Below are 24773 nucleotides of genomic sequence, written 5' to 3'. Positions count from 1 at the left end.
AGGTAAAGTGTTTTTAAAAAAAGAAAAATAATAATAAGAGTAAAGAAACTAAAAACATAATAAAAATAAATAAATAGTATAAATAAAATAATAAAATAATAAAATATATAAAAATATAACAATGTATGTATAATAAAATAAAATACTAAATAGTAACAATAATAATAAATAAATGAAAAATAAATATACATATAATATTAACTAAAAAAAATAGTAATCATATAAATATAAAATAAAATGAAGTAAGAATATATATATATATAACGTTAGGAAAATAGAGTAAAAAAACATAGTAAATAAGTAAACATAGATAAAAAATAATAATATAATATATATATATAATAATAGGAAAATAATATAATATAACGCAAAGAAAAATGAAAAAAATTATAATAAATAAATAAATAAAATAAAATTATATATATATATATATACATATAAATAATAAGGGTTAAATTAAAATAAAAAATGAATTAGGGGTCAAAATTAAAAGCCAATCGAAGAAAAAAACGACAAAACACGCGGATCCACATGACCCATTTATAAAAATCCGAATAGTTTTTCAAAAACACAAGCCTCGGGGACTAGATCTACAAAAATAGATCTCGAAAACGCCCCCGTTCATCGTCCAAAAACACTTCTCTCAGTTTTCTTTTGAATCAAAACACAGCAAGGGTAAGGAAAAATAACATGCGAATGTATGAACTTTACCTTTCAAAATATAAATGCTTCGAAAAATGGCTACGAGTTGCTTGTAATTTTTTGCTTGGTATTTCGTATATCCTCTTCCGAATGTGTTACAATAGTGAGTTACAATGACTATTTATAATGCTTGTGGATCCTATCTTTAGGAGTTTAAATAATAGTAGAACTCTATCCTATTTTTAGGAGTTTGAATCCTAGCAAAATTCTATCCTATTTTTAGGAGTTTGAATCCTAGTAGGACGAAAATGTGTGTTGACAGCTGCCCCTCTTTGCCCATAGTCATGTAACGGGGATAGGAAAAAGATTAAAAGACACACTTTTCGTTCAGTGGAGTTGAAAATTGACTCTAATGTTTCAATAACTCCCTGTCGAATTGAGTTACGGATGATTCCTCCATCGTGAAGTCGAGTTCATCTTGAAATGATATGAAATTGAAGCCGTAGTTCGGAATTTGAATCAGCATGTGGCTTCCCGTTGCCCTTCGGTCTTCTTCTCGGTTTAAAGACCTTGGATCAGAATCGAACTCAAAAATCTTCATTGACAGATAGCTTTTTCTTGACTTAAGTTATGCTGCTTGAAAATGGTTGCTTGTCACTCAGGCACGGCTAACCCAGGTCCTCTTCTCGACTTGAAAACCTCGACTGTAACCGGAAAGTAGTATGATTGATGTGTCATCGAGCTGAATGGAATCGAACTCGACAATTTTGATGGCAGATAACCCTTCTAGCCTTGAGTTATGCTGTAAATGATGTGCCTTGGAGCTTAGCGTAGTCGAACTCGAAGGTCTTTATTGACAGATAATCCTTCTTTGAGTTGGATATCCCTCGTCGTGAAGTTGAAATCCAATCTAAAGATGGATGATGCTTGTGTGCACGATCCCTTCGTCGTGAAATTAAAACCGCGGGTGGCCCATTCGTCATGAAGTTGAGCCTTGAATTGGATATCCTTCGTCGTGAAGTTGAAATCCAAGTAAGTAGCATTGTTCCGAGTCCAATATCCTCCGTCGTGAAGTTGAAATTGGCTCTGGAATCGGGAAATTATTTGTTGACGACCAGTCGTCCCTTCATTGTGAAGTTGAACTTGTGTTGTCTCGAGTCCAATATCCTTTGTTGTGAAGTTGAAATTGGCTCCGAAATTGGGAAATTGTTTGTTGACAACCAGCGGTCCCTTCGTCGTGAAGTTGAACTTGCGTTGTCTCGAGTCCAATATCCTTTGCTGTGAAGTTGAAATTGGCTTTGAAATTGGGAAGTTGTTTGTTGACAACCAGCGGTCCCTTCGTCGTGAAGTTGAACTTGCGTTGTCTGGAGTCCAATATCCTTCGCTGTGAAGTTGAAATTGGCTCTGAAATTGAGAAGTTGTTTGTTGACAACCAGCGGTCCCTTCGTCGTGAAGTTGAACTTGCATTGTCTGGAGTCCAATATCCTTCGTTGTGAAGTTGAAATTGGCTCCGAAATTAGGAAATTGTTTGTTGACAACTAGCGGTCCCTTCGTCGTGAAGTTGAACTTGCGTTGTCTGGAGTCCAATATCTTTCGCTGTGAAGTTGAAATTGGCTCCGAAATTGGGAAATTGTTTGTTGACAACCAGCGGTCCCTTCGTCGTGAAGTTGAACTTGCGTTGTCTCGAGTCCAATATCCTTCGCTGTGAAGTTGAAATTGGCTCTGAAATTGGGAAGTTATTTATTGACAACCAGCGGTCCCTTCGTCATGAAGTTGAACTTGCGTTGTCTGGAGTCCAATATCCTTCGTTGTGAAGTTAAAATTGGCTCTGAAATTGAGAAGTCGTTTGCTGACAACCAGCGGTCCCTTCATTGTGAAGTTGAACTTGCGTTGTATGGAGTCTAATATCCTTCGCTGTGAAGTTGAAATTGGCTCTGAAATTGGGAAATTGTTTATTGACAACCAGCGGTCCCTTCGTCGTGAAGTTGAACATGCGTTGTCTGGTGTCCAATATCCTTCGTTGTGAAGTTGAAATTGGCTCTGAAATTGAGAAGTTGTTTGTTGACAACCAGCGGTCCCTTCATTGTGAAGTTGAACTTGTGTTGTCTTGAGTGGCACGATATCCTCTGTCGTGGATTTGAAATCGTGGATGTTTGGCTTTGAGCTAGATATCCTTCGTTGTGAAGTTGAAATCTACTCTCGAGCAAATTGTGAGTTCGAGAGAAACTTTCAATCTGTCGAGTTGGTCGAAGTGTAGCTTCTTGCTGCTGAGTTAAGCAACCAACATGAATCTTTAAAGGTGTTTTTAAATCGAGTATCCTTCGTCTTGAAGTCGAAACTTGACTCTAAAAGCTGCAAAAAATTATGTATGTGGAAAATGATAAATATGATCCTCTAAAATATATGCATAAGATGCAAGTAACATGAATTGGTTATATTTTATCTCCTGAAAAAGGTCTGATAATTTTCATTAGGATGTTGAATCCAAAAATGCCCCAATATTTGATGTTGAATATTCAAAGATGCCCCAAATGTTCCTCATTTCTTGCTTCAGTATTGATTCTGAGCATGAGTTTTATGTCTAAAAGTCACGTCATTTACCAAGATCCACTCTAGAGAGACTGTCTTGTTTGAAAAAAAAATGTTTTTCTTTTTCTTTTATTTTCAAAGTTATGAAAATATCAATTAAAAGAGTTTTGAAAAATGTTTGATCCAAAGTTTTGAAAATATTGTCACTTTCACGGTTTTACAATTGAGACGAATCATAAACTAGAGTTCATCGGATATCAAAGAATTAATTATATTGTTAATCCTTCAATGAATTATAGCTATTTGACAAGTGTCAATATCAAAGCTATTTTTGGGAAGTGGTTAAGTAAGGAAAGGATAAAAAACATTTCAGGTTATTATGTTTGGTCAAAGGTTTGGCATTTGATGCTCAAAGGTTTGGCATTTGATGCTCATAGGTTTGGCATTTGATGCTCAACGGTTTGATGGGGTAGCTTGCATGCTCCTCTACTGGAAGTGTTCTCTGACTCCCAACTTTCGTGGTCACACTCGGGTTGTGTGATGCCGTATCAAGGAATTTGTGTAATCGCCTCAGTTGCACAATTTTTATATTCGAGCCACCTTTTCAGGTTTTCAACTCGAACCCTCATTTGGTTTCAAGACGTTATTCAGGATTTACGTCTTGAACCCCCCTTTGTTATTTTTCTCTACCATGCATTAATTACATTTTTTTTTGCAAACAAAGATTAATCCTGATGGGCGGGATGAAATCTAAAGATAATATCTTATGTTTAGAAATCCATGTATGATTAGAAGTGACTTTTAAGGCACGTAATGTAGGTCAGGGTTCATGGTTATGGAAGAAAAGGATAAATAGGCCCAAACAAGTGTTTCAGGGTGTTGAACAAGGATCAATTCATTCTGATACCTTCAATCATGTCCTACTCAAAATGTCTCTCTCTTGATGCTCTATGATCTTCGAGTGAAGTGATTCGGGAATGATTGTGCTTGATCAATCTCATAGTTTGAAGCTTGATGTGCCATTTCAAACAAGTGTTTCAGGGTGTTGAACCAAGGATCAATTCATTATGATATCTTCAATCCTGCTCAAAATGTTTCTCTCTCTTGATGCTCTATGATCTTCGAGTGAAGTGATTCAGTGATTCGGGAATGATTGTGCTTGATCAATCTCATAGTTTGAAGCTTGATGCACCATTTATCTTTAGGGAATCTTTTCATGTGTTTTTTGTCCCTTTTTCTTTTTGATTTTTGTTCTTGTTTTTCTTTTTTCTTTTTTTTTTTTGCTTCTTTTCTTTTTTGTTCTTGATTGGATCTTCGCACTTGCCATTTGGTCCACCTTTTGGTATCTCATCTGAATCAATGTCTTCGCTCATGTGAGCATATTTCTTCCACCTTGCCCCCCCCAGTGTGGAGGGTGATCCTTGGTTAGGGTTGAATCAGAAGAAAAATACTACAGGCTCAAAAGGGGACACAAGGGATATATTTTCTCCTGTTGTGAAGGGATAAAGAAATAAAGTCGTTCATCATTTCATACATGTAAATCTTCACAGAAGAGGTATCCCCAGGGGGATGGATTTTCAAGATTAATTTTATTCACATGAAAACAGTGTAATTAATGCATGATAGAATTATTTCAAATAAATTTTTCTTCTTTTTTTCCCAGATGTCTCAATGTTCAGGCTCCCCGCGAGATGCCTCAAGTTGGTTCTTTATAAGAATGCTCATGTTAAAATGAACAACTCAATGCCTTGGGTTTTAATGGTAAGAAAGGTTATTTTTGAGTCTAAAAAAGACAGTGATGTGATCTTATTGACTCAAAGAAAGGTGTGGGTGTATCAAAAAGATAAAGGTAATGTTCAAGAATTTCAAAGGGAGGTAATGTCAAAATTTGGTGTTTTTGGTAATGACCATGAGTTATTTTGAGTAAAGAATCAAGGTATTTTGTTTTGGGGTTTGAGACAGGATAAGAAAGGTCTAACCTTTCCATATGTCAAAAATCTATAATTCTTGAAGAATTAAAAGAATCCTTAATTCATTTAATATTCGAAGAACTAAATATTAGAATTTGTTCAATTGCTCCACCTTAGAAAGTAGCATAAATTCAATCCTTTAAAAGATTAAGCAAACGATTAAAGATTAGAGACGTGTTTAAACAAAACAATCCTCTAAGTGCAAATGGTATATGTCATGCCCCCTTCTTCGGCCGTTTATGCCCCTGAATCCATCAGGTTTTGGATCTTGCGCTTCAGCGCCTTATAGTTCTCAGAGGAATGTTTAGGGCTTTTTATGTGGTAACACCTAACAGCTTTAACATCGTAGTCCTTAAGTTATGGGGATTCATTTTTAGATCATCCTGGCAGGCTTTGTTCTACAATCAGCTGATCAGGCTCCCACTGTATTGTTTTCAGTTTTTTTCTTTTGATGTTACAATCTTGATTCCATGTGGTGTCATGTGGTTAAAACCACTTCATCGAATCCTCCATGAAGAAATTTCATGTTTATGAAAATGCTTAAAAATGAAATGTAGATGCACAACGCAAAATGAAAAAAATGCATGAAATGTTCGATGCATTGATCCAGAAAAGTGTCCATTATTATAAATAATCCTTATTTCGACAAAATTGTTTTATCTTGTAAGAGACATAAAAACAATCAAAGGTACATTCGGACTAAATCCTCTAGACCCCGAACAGCTTCCAACAGGTTGACAAGTCTTCTGTTTTCATTTTTCACTGGTTGTATACCTTGTTGGACCACTCCAGTTTCCCTTGCTAGGCCGTGTGGATGGCGAGCTACCTTTTGTACTTGATCCAGAAAGTCTCGGATGACTGCGTCTCTAGCCTTCACCCTTTGTTGTGCTTGCTCCCAATGGAAACGCCACTGTAAACATCCGTCGAATGGCACTATCTGAAGCTTGCTTGCTTGCTTCTTGAACCCATCTACAATAGCTTCTAACTCAGCTATTGTTTTGCCATCTCTCTCATGTTGTTTCTCCAGATCTGACATTCGAATTCTCAAGCATTGGTTTTGATGCTGACTGCCTACTAAGTGCCTCTGGCAGTCTTCATCTGTTCCTTCCAAGCTCTCTCATTCCAGTATTTAGAAACCACTTTCAACTTGGAGTTATTCTTGACTTTATCTTGATACCCCTTTCTCAAGTCTTCGAGCTCTAAACGGACTCTTTTTTGTTCTCTTTCTAGTTTATCTGCTCGATCTTTCTGAGAGCCGGCATCTAGATTCCACTGATAGCGCTCAGCCTCAAGTTCCTTTATCCTCTTCCCCAGCTCATTGTTCACAGCTTCAAACTCTGTTTTGGCTATCTCAAGTCCAGAAGGGACGGGCCTGAGATGTTCCTCCATGGTCCGGGTGTCCTCACAGTCTGGCACCGAAATATTGTCATTTTCCCTCAATCTTCGCCACTCCACATAGTCTGGAGCAAGCATGTTTCTGGCAGCTACCACATCCATCCGGAATACTTTCTTCCATGAATCGACTACTTCCTTGATCATCTTCTTATAGTTGTCACTGTGATACTCAAACTCTGATTTAGCTAGTCTGCATGTTGCTGGGACAAACTGACGTGCCCCATAATGTCTAAGTGCTAACAATGGAGCATACCCAACTGCATCCCAAAGTTCAGGTAAGGTCATAGTGTCAGAGTCCCCACATTGGAAAAGAACGTCACTGAGGAACAAGCAGGGGGCTCTCCAAGTAATATCTCGGTCTTGATAGATGAGTGAAGACTTTCATCCACTTCTCTTTTGAAGTTCCTTCATGCCATTTCATGGTGATGAAATCTCTCAAAGGTGAATACGTAGTGCTAAATCGGCTGTAGGCAACCCAATTAGTCTTCCAGAAGTGGCTGTGAATCCAGACTTGAAGGAGCTGAACACATCCAATGAATCTACCTCCTCCAGCTCTTCGGCAATGGTTGAGAGACCGAAAGGTCTCGGCTAAGATGGTTGGTGCTGGGTTGACTCGTTTCGGAAGTTGCTCAAATAGTTCCACCATAGCTAAGTCAATGCATCCCAAAATCTTCGGAAAGATGATCAAGCCGTACAGACCTAGTGCAATAAAGGTCTATAGTCTTCCATTCATCAGGGTGGTCATTCATTAGTTTCCTTATGTGGATCACTGAATTCCTTACCCGTTACCTTTGTTTCGGAGTCGGTCAGTCACCCACTTTTCATCAACTCCTGCAATCTTAGCCAGTCTGTTCTTGAAAGGCTGACTCTTGATGTGTTTGATATAGGCTCGCTCCAGTTTAATGCTTTCACAGTGCAATAGTGTAGTATACTCCTTGATGGTAGGTACCATGTCCTCTTGGTTAAAAGTGAAGCAATTGTATCTCGGGTTTCATAATTGAACCAAGGCTCTTATTAAGGGCTCACCGGTCTTAACATGAAGCAAAAGTGCAATGTCGCCATACCGCTGACTGAACTTCTGTTTTCGATCATTCTTCCAACTATCCCAGATGTCTCAAAGTTCTTGCACACTGTTTTGTTTTAGTCTGATAGAGGCATGGCTAACAAGCTCTGACACATAACTTCCTTGAAGACTGTCTCTTTTTTCTTTCTGAGTCTTCTAGGACCATAGTCGTACCTCGGGGTTTTTAATCTCCTGTATTACAACACCTTTGTCCATTAATGCAGCTTATTTATGGTTAACGAACACGTTTTTTAGTGGATCAACACCTCTTTTGAATGATGCAGATGATGGAAATAAAATAAAAGAGAGGGAAAAATGAAAAGAGTTAGTAAGGTAAAGATAATAATCAAAGCAATCATGAAAATAAAAGTCCTACCCCACATGATATCTACCCTACATTCTTATTATTCCTACCCGGACATGATCTCTATCCCACAAGTTGATTTTGAACAAGTCCTAACCGCATAAATTTCTAGTTCACATGTTTTGAACAGAAAGTAAAGCAGAAAATAATTTCGGTATCCTAGGGTTTAAAATGAGGTTTTGGGGTAGGCCCTAACTCCTTGTAGTCTCCGGGTTTAGGTTCAAAAAAAGGTACTCGAGTTCTCCTTGCCGGTGCCCCCTTGGGCTTACCAGACCCTTAGTCCTAAACCCATCACAGGTTTGTGTGGACTAAGTTAAACTCGAGAGGAAACATTCCCTTATGCCCATACGGAGAATAAATTCACACGAAGGCATAAGGTATATGAATCTCGAAGGTTACTTGCTAGGCCCATACGATGAATAAATTCACACTAAGGCGTCGCTTTCACCCCCACTTAAAATGGGTTCGGAGCTCGGGTATAGAGCCTTTGGATGAAAAATCTTTAAGGGCTGAAATCATTAAAAAACGGTCAGTACAACTATTTACTCGAAAATATAATCAAAAGTAAGTAATAAGGATCGAAATGTTACCTTAAAATTTAAACTTACCCTTTTCATTAAAAAGACAACTGGAAATTACCTTAGCCTGACTCACTTACCTGTGTCTCCAGTGGAGTCGCCAAGCTGTCGTAACCGTCTTTCGGTTGGACCCCGTAATTGGGTTTCGACTTGAAAAATATGGATTGGGAGTCACCACCGATCATTTATTTAAAACAAATGGATTGATCGGATACCCTATTTCTTACATGATTTGCGTCTTTCCAAAGATGTGTCGGGTTCGGGAGTCGGTTACGGTCAAGGAAGGATTAGCACACTTGAACCGCCCTTTCGGTACTACGTAATTTTCAGTTGTCTTTGATTAAGAAAATTGCAAGTTAAATTAAAAGGTAAAATTTGATCCGAATTACTTACCCTTAATGAGTTTACGGAAATACCCTTAAAAATTAAAATAAGATGTTAAAAGAAAATAAATAATAATAATAAAAGAAAGTAACAAAACTAAAGAGTAAACCAAGGAAATAAATGAAACCAATAATAATAAACATAAAATAATTGGATGAAACAAATATTTTAAAAAAATGAAATTGAATAAAATAAAATAAATGAAGAAAAATATATATATACAAAAAAGAATAAAAAAGGTAAAATGTTTTTTAAAAAAAGAAAAATAATAATAAGAGCAAAGAAACTAAAAACATAATGAAAATAAATAAATAATATAAATAAAATAAAATAAATAAAAAATAAAAAATATATATAAAAATATAAAATGTATGTATAATAAAATAAAATACTAAATAGTAACAATAATAATAAATAAATGAAAAATAAATATACATATAATATTAACTAAAAAATAGTAATCATAGAAATATAAAATAAAATGAAGTAAGAATATATATATATATATATATATATATAACGTTAGGAAAATATAGTAACAAAACATAGTAAATAAGTAAACATAGATAAAAAATAATATATATATATATATAATAATAATAGGAAAATAATATAATATAATGCAAAGAAAAAAAATTATAATAAATAAATAAATAAAATATAATTATATATATATATATATAATAAGGGTTAAATTAAAATAAAAAATGAATTAGGGGTCAAAATTAAAAGCCAATCGAAGAAAAAACGACAAAACACGCGGATCCACATGAACCGTATATAAAAATCCGAATAGTTTTTCAAAAACACAAACTTCAGGGACTAGATCTACAAAAATAGATCTCGAAAACTCCCCCGTTCATCGGCCAAAAACACTTATCTCAGTTTTCTTCCGAATCAAAACACAGCAAGGGTAAGGAAAAATAGCATGCGAAGGTATGAACTTTACCTTTCAAAATATAAATGCTTCGAAAATGGCTACGAGTTGCTTTTAATTTTTTGCTTGGTATTTCGTATATCCTCTTCCGAATGTGTTACAATAGTGAGTTACAATGACTATTTATAATGTTTGTGGATTCTATTTTTAGGAGTTTAAATAATAGTATAATTCTATCCTATTTTTAGGAGTTTGAATCCTAGCAAAATTCTAATGTTTTTAAGAGTTTAAATCTTAATAGGACGAAAAGGTGTGTTGACACAATATCAAGATGGTTGATCACAATTGCCTTTTGATTGAAGCAGACATCAATTGTAAAGCTCATATTCCCCCCCCCCCCAATAACTCACAGGTTTAAGCAATAACCATGGAAAGTAGTGTTCTCAAGCCAATTAATTAATCACAGGAGTCTGGCATTTAAAGATAAAATCATATTCAATGACTATCAAACTACAAACAAGTGTTTCTTTGCTCATATTCCCCCCCCCCCCAATAACTCACAGGTTTAAGCAATAACCATGGAAAGTAGTGTTCTCAAGCCAATTAATTAATCAAAGGAGTCTGGCATTTAAAGATAAAATCATATTCAATGACTATCAAACTACAAACAAGTGTTTCTTTGTTTTCGAAATGAAGTATATGGAATGCTTTTAACCTCCATAGTTTTAGTTTTGTCTTTGTTTTCCTATTTACAAAAGGAAGCCATGGGAAAAAAATGCAGAATGCAGCAAACATTCAAAAGTACAGAATGCTTTCCATTAGTGGCGTTCTTGTGGGCTTCCTACTCCACCCAAGCTTTCAAGATATGACTTCTTGGAAGTCACTACATGTAGCTTTTGCACCTGCTTTTCATCAATCTCTTTGGATGGCTCTTCGTTGGATTCTTTGTCTTCCTCGTCAATCTCGAGTTGTTCCGCACTCCATGTAAGTAAGTCTGAGAGGGTCATCAAGTTCCCTTTCTCCTCGTCGTTTCCAGACCTCGTATTTGCCGAATTCGGCAGGTTATTGGATGTTGGTTGATTCGGATTTCGAGCAATAGAATCAGCATAGAGGACATCTCCTATCCTGGACAAGACTGTAAAGGCCAAGCTTTCTAGTATCCTTGAATAGCTCTCTAGGAGAGCTTGTCCGACATCCTGTCATACCAACAACATAACCTTAATATATATACCTGTGCATGTGCGTGTACGTTCGCGACTAGAAGAGCTATAATTACCCGGTTGTACTGGATTTTGCTGATGTCTAATGCAGATTGAGGAATTCCGGGGTACTGGTGTTTGAGAATGCACAAGATAGTCTCGGCTCTCTCTTCAAAGAGTTCTCGCTTTTCGTAGCTAACGCCGGAGCCCCAAGCCAATTTACCGTCCTTCTGGACCATCTTTCTCTTCCATATCACAACAGATGCCTCTATTCTATTCTTGAGGTCTAATATCTTGAGCTCTGATGATAAGTCCATGGTCGACAGAAATTGATTAGGGTCAAAGAGTTCTACTGTGATACTCCTATAGATTGAATCACCAAGACTAGCTCTCCCGTTCTAAACAAAAACACATAAATCAATGGGTTGCTTACGACAGTAGATTCCATGGAAATTATGCAACCTTTTGTATATGTTCATCTTTGTTTTTACCTTCGGGAGGGAGTCGATGTAGTTTTCAGGGATCCCCATCTCCATCAGAACTTGAGCATTGATCGACATTGCCGCTTTGAGCACTTGCGTCACCGATTCCTTCTGGCTCTGCAGGTTTTTTCTCGCCGCATCGGACAAGCCGTTTTCGGGAACTTTAACGGTAGGCAGCCACCATTTATCATCAATTCTTTTGCTGTTCCCTTTCTCTTCATTTGAGGCATCTTTTGACAGGTAATAGAATTCATTTTGGCCTTTGAAAGACTCTAGACAATCCTGACCATTGTAACTTATATTTGATCATTGTATGAGGTACAAGATCATTGCTCAATTTATATCACCATTAAGAGAATCTAAGCTATATATAGAAATATGTTGATATAATATTTGGATTGTAAACGATTGTCAGTAGTTTATTGCCGTAGGTAGTTCATGTAAATCAGTCATCGTTTGAATTTTTTTTGGATAAATTAAATATTTATTCATCTACTTAGTTGAGCAGTTTTATTTTTGATTACTCAATTATTCTTTCTCAAAATTATAACTAACATTACGTTTTAGTTTTATTTTGGTCACCCGTTAAAAAGTTAATAGAAGTTGTAATATTTTTTATTATTTTTCAATGATGACATGATATCAACATATGATAATACATCAGTATCACTGTTAAGTTTTAGCGACATATGTCTATAGAAACGCGCAAATAATTTGATGACTAAACACTCTGATTACCCTTTTAAATATTAAGTGAGATAAGGTATAAGAAGAAGAAGAAGGAAGATTTTGTTTTAATCTTACGTTGAAATTTTTGATAATGACTCTAAGTGTCATTATCAGATACTGGATACTTATAGATCACTTTGTTAAATGGATATAATCGTATAATAATAAATTTAATTTTTGATCGACTGTGGGTCCGTTGTAGATTATGACGAGAAAAAAACTTATGAATGAGGTAGAATATCAAAAGGTTAGCCCTAAGTAATATGATCGACGAAGATAATATTTTATTGTTCCGTTAGAGAATAAGTTTGGAGGAGGTATAGCAACATAACACTTACAAGAAGCATTGAATCAAGTGTCCTAAGGGCAGGAATGTTCATCAGAAGATCTGTTCGTTGCTTAGTGGTCATAATCTGAAAAATCAAACAAATAATATAAATATATAGATATAGATGTATAACTGCAGCGAAGAAAAGGGTAGCAGAAACTAGGGACCTCCATGTTTGATCCATCCTTGTTCTTCTGTTGAGAGGGAACAAGTTCAACAATGCAATCACTTACAGACAAGAGCCAATCGATCTCTTTTCTCCACCTTGCTCTCCTCTCAGCCGTCATCGGCTCCAAGCGCGATTGTTCACCGAACACAGAGGCTAAATGCCGGTGAAGGAATTGCACAATACATTGATGAAACATTGATGAGAAACTTTGTACAGATTAGAACATAAATCCGTTGTTAATTACGGGAAAAGGGACCAGTACCGGCAAGGTTCGTGATGGCATTCGACAGTGCTAAAGCTGATGAAACACCCTTCCCTCCGCCTGACATATCCTCCCCCAGGAGCAATTTAGCGAACTTTTCCTTCATCAGATCCATATCTGAACATAACACAAACACATGGCAGGCAATTAAATCGATTTCTTGGCTAAAGAAGAAGAAAGCATTACGCGAAACTCGCCGGTTAATAGCTGTTTTTCTCTGGCTTCGCATTCGGCAATCAAACTCTCCATGGCCTGCCTCGCCTCGATTTCGTCTTGTTCCGATGACGGTGGATCATCCGGTTGCTCTGATCCCTGGTTTTCATCTGCCACACCTTCATCCTCCGCTGCCTCTTCCGACCCACCACCGCCACCACCTTTGTTGACGCCCGTACTCTTCGAACCCCTCGATTTCTTATCCGATTTACCCCGGAAATTAAACAACTTACTAAGCTTTAAACTGTCTTTTTCTTGTTCGACAGCGGTAACCATCTTTAAGGTTGTCGATATCTTTGACTGTAATTGCTGCATGGTATGTATGTAAGAGGGAAAGATCTAAGAAAAAATTGGGAAAAGAAAAGAAAACAAGTTTTTTTCCCTGAAAATTCCTTCTTCCAAAAGATGTTTGTTTGAGAGAGACGAATTGTGTGTAAAAGAATGGCGATTTTAGTGAGATCGTGTAGGATTTTCCATTTTTGAGACATGGATGAACGTGGGGTGCATGTTTCTGAGACAAATGAAAGGTTCTATTTTCCATGTTTTCTCTCTTTCAAGTAAAATGCTTAACTAATGGTTCAAATTTAATTTCATAGTCAAACCATCGCTAAAAATCAGTCAGATCGTGCTTCCAAAAATCAGATTAAATTTAGAGTAAAATATAGTAACGGTCACTGAATTTTTCTAAAGATTTCATTTATGTCCCATAACTTCTAAAACTTGCAATACAATCCTCCAACATTTAGTATATTTGCAATATGGTCCCTAAACTTTTCAGGCGCTTGCATTTAGGTCTCCTAACTTTTAAAACTTGCAACACATTCCTCAATTTTATTCTAAACCCCAAATTCTTTTTCGATCTCGAATTTCTTTTTTCGCTTCTCTCTTCTCATTTCCAGCTTAACTTTTCAGTATGGAATGCATGGGAAATTATAATATAACTTTGAATTATGTGGAGGTGTTGACTTGAATAAGGGTCTATTGAAAGAAGACTCGACTAAGGGACTATCGGGATCATCAACGATTCAAGGTGTAATGTTCGATACAAGTCATCTCAGGTGAAGCATAGATGTTCGATGAAATGCTTGTGAGAAAAAAATGGAGTTAGAAATGCAGAGTTGACAAATACTACTAATATGAACTAAGTATCATTGTTGAAAGTCACCAATAAAGCTGGAATTATTTTGTATAAATGGCATATAATAATTTCTTTGTTTGATCCTTGTGGTTAAAGATTTTTCAACAGATGATCAAATATAATGAAATCCCAAACAACACATTCACTTCTCAGTCTCTTTCGCTAACATGCACTCTCATTTGGTTTTTGTTCTTCAATTTTAAGCCATGTAAAATTGTAAACCCCAACAGTGCTCTGTCTTTCAGCTTTTTATTTATAAATAAAAAATGGAGGAAAAATTGCTAGAACACAACACCGATTGCGTTTATTTCTTAGCCTCTTCCCTCACTTGCAAGAAGGTATTTATTTTCTCTTTTGGGCTATCCGGAAGTAAGTTTTTTCTCTTTCGCGCTTTCCCATTTTCAGCTCGCAATGTGTGTTTTTTGTTGAAATTTTTATTTTTTATGGAATTCCATGTCAATGATGTGGATATTCAGTGTTAGTTTTGAACCAAAATCATCTAATTTTCTTTCTTTCTTCTTAATCAAAACTTGTAGTACTCTTTATGAAATATATTCAGTCCATCAGAATAGAAGTGAAAGAGGATCCTAGTTTAAATTTGTTTTATCTTCTTGTTTGGTTTTTCTTTAAATCAGGGAATTGGATGTGAGTATCAACATAGTGAAATCGCCAGACACAATCCGAGAGACTGCTAGTACTAGTTTACTGGGAATTGTATTGATCTGACATATGGTTTTAGGCGTCTTGTGAGCTCGTATTCCTTTCAATAAGCTCATGTTGATTATGAGACTGATATATTATGAACGAATTGGATTTTTTTTACATGTTTTGGAAATTTTACATTTGAATTGTATTGAATTATAGCTTTAGAAGACCATTCTACATGCACGCAACTCGAAATGTATCGTGACAAGGTAGTATATTTAGAGCAACTACTTGACCCTGTCATGATGCCTTTCAAGTTGCAAAAGAGACTGAGAGGTGAATGCATTGTTTGGGGTTTTATTATATTTCATCATCTGTTGGAATATCTTTAACCACAAGGATTAAACGAAGAAATTATTATATGTCATTTATACAAAATAATTCCAGTTTTGCTGGTGACTTTCAACAACGATACTTAGTTCATCTTAGTAGTATTTGTCAACTCTGCATTTCTAACCCCATTTTTTCTTAAAAGTATTTTATCGAACATTTATGCTTCACCTGAGATGACATGTATCTAACATTACACCTTGAATCATTGATGGTCCCGATGGTCCCTTGGTCAGGTCTTCTCTCAATAGACCCTTATTCAAGTCAATACCTACATATAATTCAAAGTTACATTAAAATTTTCCATGCATCTCCGACTGAAAAGTTACGTTGGAAATGAGAAGAGAGAAGCGAAAAAAGAAATTTGAGATAGAAAAGGAATTTGGGGTTTATAATGAAATTAAGAATTGTGTTGTAAATTTTAAAAGTTGGGGGACCTAAATGCAAGTGTCTAAAAAGTTCAGTGACCATATTGCAAACATATTAACGACAGTGTAACGGCGGGGACCATATTATAAACGGACTACATGTTGGAGGACTGTATTGCAAGTTGTAAAAGTTGGGAGACCTAAATGAAAGCTTTAGAAAAGTTCAGTGACCATTACTATATTTTTCCCTTAAATTTATTAATATATCATTTTTTTAAATAAAACAAATTAATACTATACGACTTTTTTATAAATATAATTTTTTTTACCAAGATACAGGGGTAGATGTACATGGCTCCCTAAGAGAGTCCTTACACATTCATTATTTTAATAAAATTATTAAAATTAATTTTAGGGTAAAGTACAGTAATGTTCATTGAACTTTTTTGAAGCTTTCATTTAGGTCATCAACTTTTAAAACTTGTAATACAGTCCCCATCATTTAGTTTGTTTACAATATGGTCCCCGACGTTACACTGTCGTTAGAAGACGCTGATGTGACAGTGAGATCACCGTTTGTAGCTATGAAAATTAGGGTAGATTATATAAATGGTCATTGAACTTTTTAGGCTCTTGCATTTAGGTCCCCTAACTTTTAAAACTTACAAAATAGTCATCAATTACATTCTAAACCCTAAATTCCAAAATAATCAAAATAATATTGAGTTAACCAAGATTTCATGTTAACCAAGATTTATATAATTTTTTTAATTTTTTTTATGTTTTGATTGAGTTGTATTCAGTGAAAATTGATTGTTACTGTTCGATTGAGTTCATATGCAATTGAATGGTGGGGGTACGCATATGTAAATGCAAAGGATCATCGATTACCCACTCTCTTATTCTTTAGCGAATGAAGCACCTCATAAGCTGTAATCACATTGTCAGTTTTAAGCCGGCCCGGGACAAAAGCGCTTTGCGATTCATCAATACAAAGATGGAGCACTGCCCTTGCCCTTTGCTCCCAATAGAGTTCTTCCCGATCAGCTTCAAGATTCATGGCCAACTTCAGTAATTTCCCCAAGCACATCAATCGAAAGATTGGACGCGTTTAAATCCTCCCGTCTATTGCTTAAATCTTTCATCGTGTCTTTCTTCGCTTGCATGATGCGTTTGAACCACATTTCAAGCCCCTTACTTCTTTCAGCCGGGTAGGGACCGTATCACTCGAACCACTCCAAAGTCGCTTTACCTCTGCCTCACATGAATCTTCCATAAGCCATGAAGCCTCAAAACAAAAATTCCACATCCTCCTATTTTCGCTTATCTCACCATCAGTAGTAAGCAGATTCGGACAGTGATCTAAGAAAGTGTGTAAGTGACCCACCTGAAAATTAGGAAAAAGCTCCCACCAGCTTGGATGTGTAACCCCACGATTGAGGCGCTCCCACCAGCTTGGATGTGTAACCCCACGATTGAGGCGCTCCCAAATATTATTTGATTCCAACTTGCCTCGTTCCCAAGTAAACCATTGTCCAGAATAGCCCAAGTCTTCAAGGTTGCAATCTGTTAACATCGATCTGAATCCCTCCATTTGTCTCTCATTTCTTGGCAAACCCCCTTACCTTCATGAGAGAAAGCAATCTCATTTAAGTCTCCTATTACAAGCCAAAGGATCATGGGCGAATCATTCAAATGGTGTAACAAGTTGTAGGAGGCCCTTCTATTCTGTTCTTCATGAGCTCCGTAGAATCAAATACATATCTACGTTTTACCAGCTGAATCATCATCAATTAGAAAAATCAATGTGTCGGTCCCAGAAAGACATTAAAGAAATCTGAAAACCACTATTCCAAACAATCGATAAACCACCACTACAGTTATTAGAATCCACATCAATCCCATTTACGAAACCACACTGTTTACGAACTTTAAACATTCTCGTACTCTGCAATTTAGTTTCAATTAGGAAAATTACAGAGGGGTTAACGTCTCGCACCAAGTGCCGGAGACGGCGAACAATCCGAGACTTCCCCAGGCCGCGGACATACCAGCTTAGGATTTTCGTTGTGAATGACGGGCCTGTTTATCAAGGTCGGCTGATAGGGAGATAAAAGCATCGATTGAATCATGATTAGAAACTTCCGATGATGAGTGTTGAATTCTAAGACGTTTTGCCCCATCCACATAAGTTATTGGGCTTTCCTCTCCAGCGTTTGTCATTTCGATATACAAGCCCGCTGGCGTTCCTTCCTGAAATTGAGCTCTAATAATAGGGTCGTTTTTTATTATACTTGCCTTGTTTGTTTTTGTTTCTGAAATTACGTGAACAGCAGAATTAGCACTAGTAGCTCCTTGAATATTGGGATCTCATTTCATCAAAGGCAAGTTTGTATTAATTGTCCCCATTATCACCTGATTTTGTGCGATAGGATCCCACTGATTCTGGTCATTGTCGTTTCCTTCCTCTCGCAACCACCTGCATTTCGGCGGCGGCGCTCGTCTAGGAGGGACACAGAAAAACGATCTTTGTTTTATTCATTGTCAGCCGAACCGGACAAAAACTTTCCCCATGTCCCAATCTTCCACAGATAAATCAAAAAAACTGGATTTTTTCATATGTAAATCGAACATAATGCGATTAGCCACCCGGAATGGCGAGCCGCTTCCGGAGTTTCAAAGGTTTTTTTATATCCAATAGGACCCTAATGCGCAAAATTCCTTTGTAATTCATATTAACAGCAGAGGAATCGTAATCCCTATAAACACCTATGAAGTTCCCCAGAAGTTTGGCAACAGCAGTCGAAACAAATCCTGGAGGGACATCATGAATCTGTACCCACACCTCAATGTCATCCAAGGGGACTGTCATCGGGTTCCCACCCTCTTGTAAGCGATGAAGAATCAACATGTGGGTGTTAAAATTCCACGGGCCTCCGGCCTCAATCTTGTCCATGTCAACGATATAGTTTTTAACGATATTAACTATTTAACGGTGGGATGACTAAAATAAATGTAAAGTTCAATGATCAAAGAAACTAATATATTAAGTTTAGTGAGGAAATTAAACAATTTTAAAATTTAATGAGTAAAATAGGAGAAAATATAAAATTTAGTAATGAAATTTATATTTTACTCAGATTAAAATTGAACAAAGAATAAATTTTAAATCAATATCCAAATGATTAAAATTTTATCATGCCGCATTTTTATTGAAATATCACTCTTACATGCAATAATTATCTGTCAGACATTATTTTCTTAAATATTATCGATCTAGCATCTTTTCTGATATTGTGGCAATAAAGTGTGGATCGTCATCTACGTCTTCGCGGGTTGTGTCAGAGCTGGCGCCACATAAGGGGAAGGCGCCTTCGCAAGATTCTGGCACGTCATGATCTGCACCTTCCATTTTGCACGTTGAATTATTGATACTACATTGTTACTCGAGCCTGAAAACTCAGCTTTTAAATGCTACCTCCTATAAATAACAGGCCATCTGAATGCAAACATCAACACACCAAAATTACTTGCTTATTCTCACTTCTATCAATTTCTTCTATAAGCTAAGTAGATTTTATTATTATTTTTATAAATTAAAATTATTTTTGATTATATTATATTTAGTTTATATTTAATTATTTACACAAAATTTATTGTACTAATTATTTTATATTAATTTTTTACGATTGTAAAATTGAAAAGTGTGATCATACCTCGAGACACTTTGTCGTTACAGTAATAATATGAAATTGTGTTATTTAAATTATTGTGAAAATTTTTAAAAAAAATTGGATTAGTTTATATTTTAATTCATATACTATTTATTTAATTAGGCATATTTCATATATAAGACTCTCGATCTTTCAAAGTCTCAAAATAACGCGTATTTCAGCTATTGTTTACTACAATGGAGAAATTCGGGAAGACGAAATCGGCATCATCTTCACATCAAATCATTTTGTCATAATATCCTTCAAAAGAAACACCACTCTTGAGGAGCTCATCACTAAACTTTCAAGAAAGGTTCATGTTGAAAGTACTAGAAGATTGTCCTCACTTCAGTACACATTTCCAACTGCAGTCTTGTCGTTAACTTATACAGCGTTCGAACTCTCTAACGATGACGATGTTTCTATGATGGTTGATTCTCAGAATCAATATTCAGACGTCGATACACAGATGTATGCAATATTTGTTGAAGTGTTTGCGATTTGTGGTATGCCATTATGCTCTCACTATAGGCTGGCTCAACAAGCTGATCAAGTTGACAACCTAACTCAAGTAATGTGTAATGATTTTAACTCGTTAATAGGAAATCCACATTATGGTGCCATCCCATCAAGTTTAATAGAGAGACATTCATCAACAACTTCTTACGATCTGTACCGAGATGGCTCTATAAACAATCCGTATGAAAATATCGCTTCCAGTTCAAGGGGAAGGCATTCATCTGTGTTGAAACATTTTGATATTTCGATATAACAAATTAAGTTAAATGGATTTTAAGATTTTCCAAATGATTTTCTAAGTATATTCGATATAACTATTCGAATATCAAAACATTACTCCAAATATTTCAAAAATCATTTTTAATCCTTACTTAAGTGTAAAATTAAGTTTTAATCATAAAACAATTTCAAAATAATCTTACAAAGTATTTCGAACCAATTCAAAGCCAAAAATTACAGATTGCTCAGAGGGAACCGATTCCCCCCCATAGGAGGAACCGATTCCCCCTAAATGGTTTTGGCCCCGAGATTTCCAGAATACTCAGAGGGAACCGATTCCCCCCATAGGAGGAACCGATTCCCCCCTAAACAGTTTTGCTCCGAGAATTCCAGTATGCTCGGAGGGAACCGATCCCCCCCAAGGGGGTACCGATTCCCCCCTTATACAACGGTCGAAATATTTGAATTTTACACTTAGGAACCGATTCCTTCAAGGGGAACCGATTCCCCCACGCTCCAAGCTGTTTTATTAAATGTTTTCACACTAAAACGGCTATAATATCTTCTCTAATCATCCCCAACGTTCAGAAGTGATCCAAGGTGTATTTAAGCAAGCTTAGAAGCCATTGATCAAAAACAAGAAACATCAAGCAACTAGAATCAAGAGAGAATCAAAGAGAAAGCATCAAACCTCAAGTTTGAGCATTTCAAGCCTATTTTCATCCAATTCATTTGCTTTCAAGAACACTTTTGTACTCAATTGTATTTATCTTTGAGTGTTCTTTTCTTTGTTCTAGAATTGTGCAAACATCTTACCTTGTGAGGTTTTCTTATAAGTTTGCAAATTTGTAATCTTCTCTTTGGGAAAAAGAGTGTTCTCAAGAGTTGGGGTATACTCTTGAGGGATTTTGTAAGGTTATCTCTTTGGCCTCAAAAGAAAGAACAAATTAGTGAATTTGTTGGAAAATCCTTAGTGTGGATAGCTAAGGTAGTAGACGTAGACTTTGTTTGAGAAAGTTGAACCACTGTAAATCGCTGTGCAATTACTTTCAATTTTCTGCAAAAGCTTCCACGAAATTTTTAATTGCCAATTCACCCCCCTCTTGGCCGATTCCATCGATCGATTAACTCAACAATTGGTATCAGAGCCTCACTCATTTGAAGGTTTAACCACCTCTTGAGTAGATCCGGGAAGAGTTAAATCGATAAAGATGGCGTCCACTTCCGATTCATTCTCCATGGAAGAATCCAGACCAATTGGCGTGCCTCCACACTTCAATGGAACAAATTATCGTTGTTGGAAGAGGTTCATGATGATGTTTATTCAAGCACATGATATGGAAGCTTGGATGATAATCGAGAACGGATATTCTTTTCCTACGAAGAAGGTAAAGAAGTGGAGTAATCAAGAATGGAATGAAGCTCAACAAAACACAAAGGCTATGCATATGTTGTGTTGTGCAATTGATCCTAATGTATATAAAGGAGTTTCTTCTTGTTCTAGTGCCAAGGAAATGTGGGATAAGCTTGAGGAAATCTATGGAGATAAGGAAAAAGAAGAACCAATAAAAGTGATGTCTCTATTAGCTTTCACAGAGCCAAAGGTATCTTCTAACTCAAATAGATTAAATTCAAAATCTTTTAGTGAGTTACAAGATGCTTATGATGAATTATTTTCGGAGTTTGAGACCATGAACTCCAAATACAATAAATTGATTTCTAAATTTATTACTAAAAATGATCTTATTTTGAAAGCTAAAAAGGACTTGGAAAATAAAAATGAAATGTTGAAAAAGGAGTTAGAGCTTTCAAAAATAAAATCGGAAAACTTTGAAAAAGAAATTTTCAAATTAAACAAACTTCTTCTGGAAACTAAAATGGATTTTGAAAAACAAAATGAAATTTCGAAGAAGAATTTAGAGCTTTCAAAGATAAAATTTGAAAGTATGGAAAAGGAAATTTTCGATTTAGAAGTTAAGCTTGAATGTTTAACAAAAGAAAAAGAGATCATTTTAAATAATTCATCTAGTTCAATAATGACAATATGCTCACATTGTCATTATCATGGTCATAAGGAACATACTTGTCCTTTAAATAAAGGAAAACGATTTAAAATTAGACAAGTATGGGTTCCAAAAGGAACAAGAGGCATTGAAACTAATGTTCAAGGATCCAAAGCAATTTGGATACCAAAATACACTTAAATGTCTCTTGTAGATGTGTGGGAGCAATGGTGATGAAGATGATGATATTCAAGATGCTCTAGCCACACATGAAAAAGGAATGGGTAACCTCTAAACTTAATGTTATTATTTTATTTGGTTGCTCATTTAGTTTGTGCATACATGAGGTTTTAAATATTGAATAATTTTTGATTTTGCATAATTGTTTTATTCTCATGTATGTTGAAAATATTGTTATGATGAACATTTTAAGTTATATTTATTCTTCAGAATTTTTAGTTCATCATAATAAAACTTGGTCAAAATTTTAACATAATTGATATTCATTTTAAACCATTGATATAAATTTTCAAACAATTTGATTTTTGACCTTAAATTTTGTTTTAATGTTTATGCAAGTAATTTCAAAGTTTCAATGATATCTCTCTAAATCGATATCAATCTTTAATGCATAACATCTTTATAAAACTTTATGCATATGCTCTTAATTTTGATAATCAACATTGCATAATGGTTTATATGTGAATGGGTTAAAGCATAATCTTTTGAATAATGAATTTGACAAAAGATACAATGTCTTATTTTCTTTTAAATTAAAAGTTTGCAAAATTGATTGACATTGCATCTATTTCGATTATGCTTATTGGTCATAAATAGGAAACATATACATGATGCATTTATATTTTATTTACATGACTATTTTTGTGCCTAGTTGCTAAGGATGAGCATGATAGTTGGTTATGGCATAGGAGACTAGGTCATGCTAGTATGAGTGTTTTGCAACGGTTAATTCAAGGAGACTTAGTAAGAGGGTTGCCTAAGCTTAAATTTGATAATGATAAAATCTGTGATGCTTGTGCTAAAGGAAAACAAAATCGAGTTTCTTTTAAATCTATTAATGATGTATCAACTAGTAGAGTATTACAATTGATCCATTTAGATCTTTTTGGGCCAACTAGAACTACTAGCTTGGGTGGAAAACAATATGCTTTTGTCTTGGTAGATGACTATTCTAGATACACGTGGGTTCTATTCTTAAGTACTAAAGATGAAGCATTAGAAAATTTCATCACATTTTCAAAAATAATCCAAAATGAAAAAGGTTACTCTATCACTAGTGTTAGAAGTGATCATGGAACTGAATTTGAAAATCTTGGATTCATTGAGTTTTTTAATTCTAATGGTATTAGCCATAATTTTTCAGCACCTAGAACCCCTCAACAAAATGGAGTTGTTGAGAGAAAAAATCGAACTTTAGAAGAAATGGCTAGAACCATGCTTTGTGAAAATAATTTGCCAAAATATTTTTGGGCGGAAGCCACAAATACCGCTTGTTATGTTGTAAATCGAGTAATGATTAGGCCAATTTTAAAGAAAACTCCATATGAAATTCTCAAAAATAAAAAGCCTAACATTAGTTATTTTCATCCTTTTGGATGTAAATGTTTTGTTTTAAATAACGGTAAAGAAAATCTTGGCAAATTTGATGCTAAAAGTGATGAAGGAATTTTTCTGGGTTATTCCTTAAATTCTAAAGCTTATCGTGTATTTAATAAAAGAACTTTAGTTGTAGAAGAGTCTATACATGTTGTTTTCGATGATAATCCCCTTCCAAGGAAGGATTCTTCTGTTAATGATGATAGGTATTGTACAAGCAAATGACGTTAGACATGACGTTGGAGAATCATCATCAAAGGAAGAAACAAAAGATGAAGAAACTCATGATCCCCTCGAGAATCCAACCATTGAAGAAAGGGAAGTATCTTTTCCAAGAGTACAACTATGTCAAGGATGGTGAAATTATAGGTGATCCATCAAAAGGGGTAACTACTCGATCTTCTCTTAGAAATATCTGTAATTATGTTGCATTTATTTCATGCATAGAGCCTAAGAACATCAAAGAAGCATTAAAAGATGAACATTGGATTATGGCTATGCAAGAAGAATTAAATCAATTTGAGAGAAGTAAAGTATGGACATTAGTTGAAAGGCCTAGTAATAAATCTACTGTAGGTACTAGATGGGTTTTTAGAAATAAACTTGATGAAAGTGGTAATATAGTGAGGAACAAGGCTAGACTTGTTGCTCAAGGCTATACTCAAGAAGAAGGCATAGACTATGATGAAACATACGCTCCTGTAGCTAGGATGGAAGCAATTAGAATGTTATTGCCATTTGCATGTTTCAATGAATTTAAATTATATCAAATGGATGTTAAAAGTGCATTTTTAAATGGTTTTATAAAAGAAGAAGTGTACGTGGAACAACCTCCAGGTTTTGAAGATACAAATTTTCCGGATCATGTTTTAAAATTGACAAAAGCTCTTTATGGTTTAAAACAAGCTCCTAGAGCTTGGTATGAAAGATTTTCAAATTTTTTAATTGAAAAAGATTTTTTAAAAGGAAAGGTTGAC

The 24773-nt window shown here is 35.4% G+C and overlaps 2 protein-coding genes across 2 annotated transcripts; both read right to left on the bottom strand.

Annotated features, from left to right (window-relative positions):
- Positions 1-10620: 10620 nt before the first annotated feature.
- On the bottom strand, positions 10621-13501 carry LOC120185586 (rop guanine nucleotide exchange factor 12-like). Its single transcript, XM_039189762.1, has 7 exons — positions 13169-13501; positions 12972-13088; positions 12708-12862; positions 12551-12625; positions 11493-11765; positions 11079-11399; positions 10621-10998 (listed from the first exon to the last, which is right to left on the bottom strand). Exons 1-7 carry the CDS (start codon positions 13497-13499, stop codon positions 10621-10623), a joined length of 1650 nt encoding a protein of 549 aa, XP_039045693.1. The 5' UTR covers positions 13500-13501.
- A 3104-nt stretch (positions 13502-16605) lies between these two features.
- On the bottom strand, positions 16606-17319 carry LOC120185847. Its single transcript, XM_039189951.1, has 2 exons — positions 16924-17319; positions 16606-16791 (listed from the first exon to the last, which is right to left on the bottom strand). Exons 1-2 carry the CDS (start codon positions 17317-17319, stop codon positions 16606-16608), a joined length of 582 nt encoding a protein of 193 aa, XP_039045882.1.
- Positions 17320-24773: the final 7454 nt, after the last annotated feature.

The sequence above is a fragment of the Hibiscus syriacus genome, unplaced genomic scaffold (genome assembly GCF_006381635.1).
Source record: "Hibiscus syriacus cultivar Baekdansim isolate YM2019G1 unplaced genomic scaffold, ASM638163v2 tig00113124_pilon, whole genome shotgun sequence".
Lineage (NCBI taxonomy): Eukaryota > Viridiplantae > Streptophyta > Magnoliopsida > Malvales > Malvaceae > Hibiscus > Hibiscus syriacus.
This window is presented reverse-complemented; position numbering and strand designations above follow the sequence as displayed.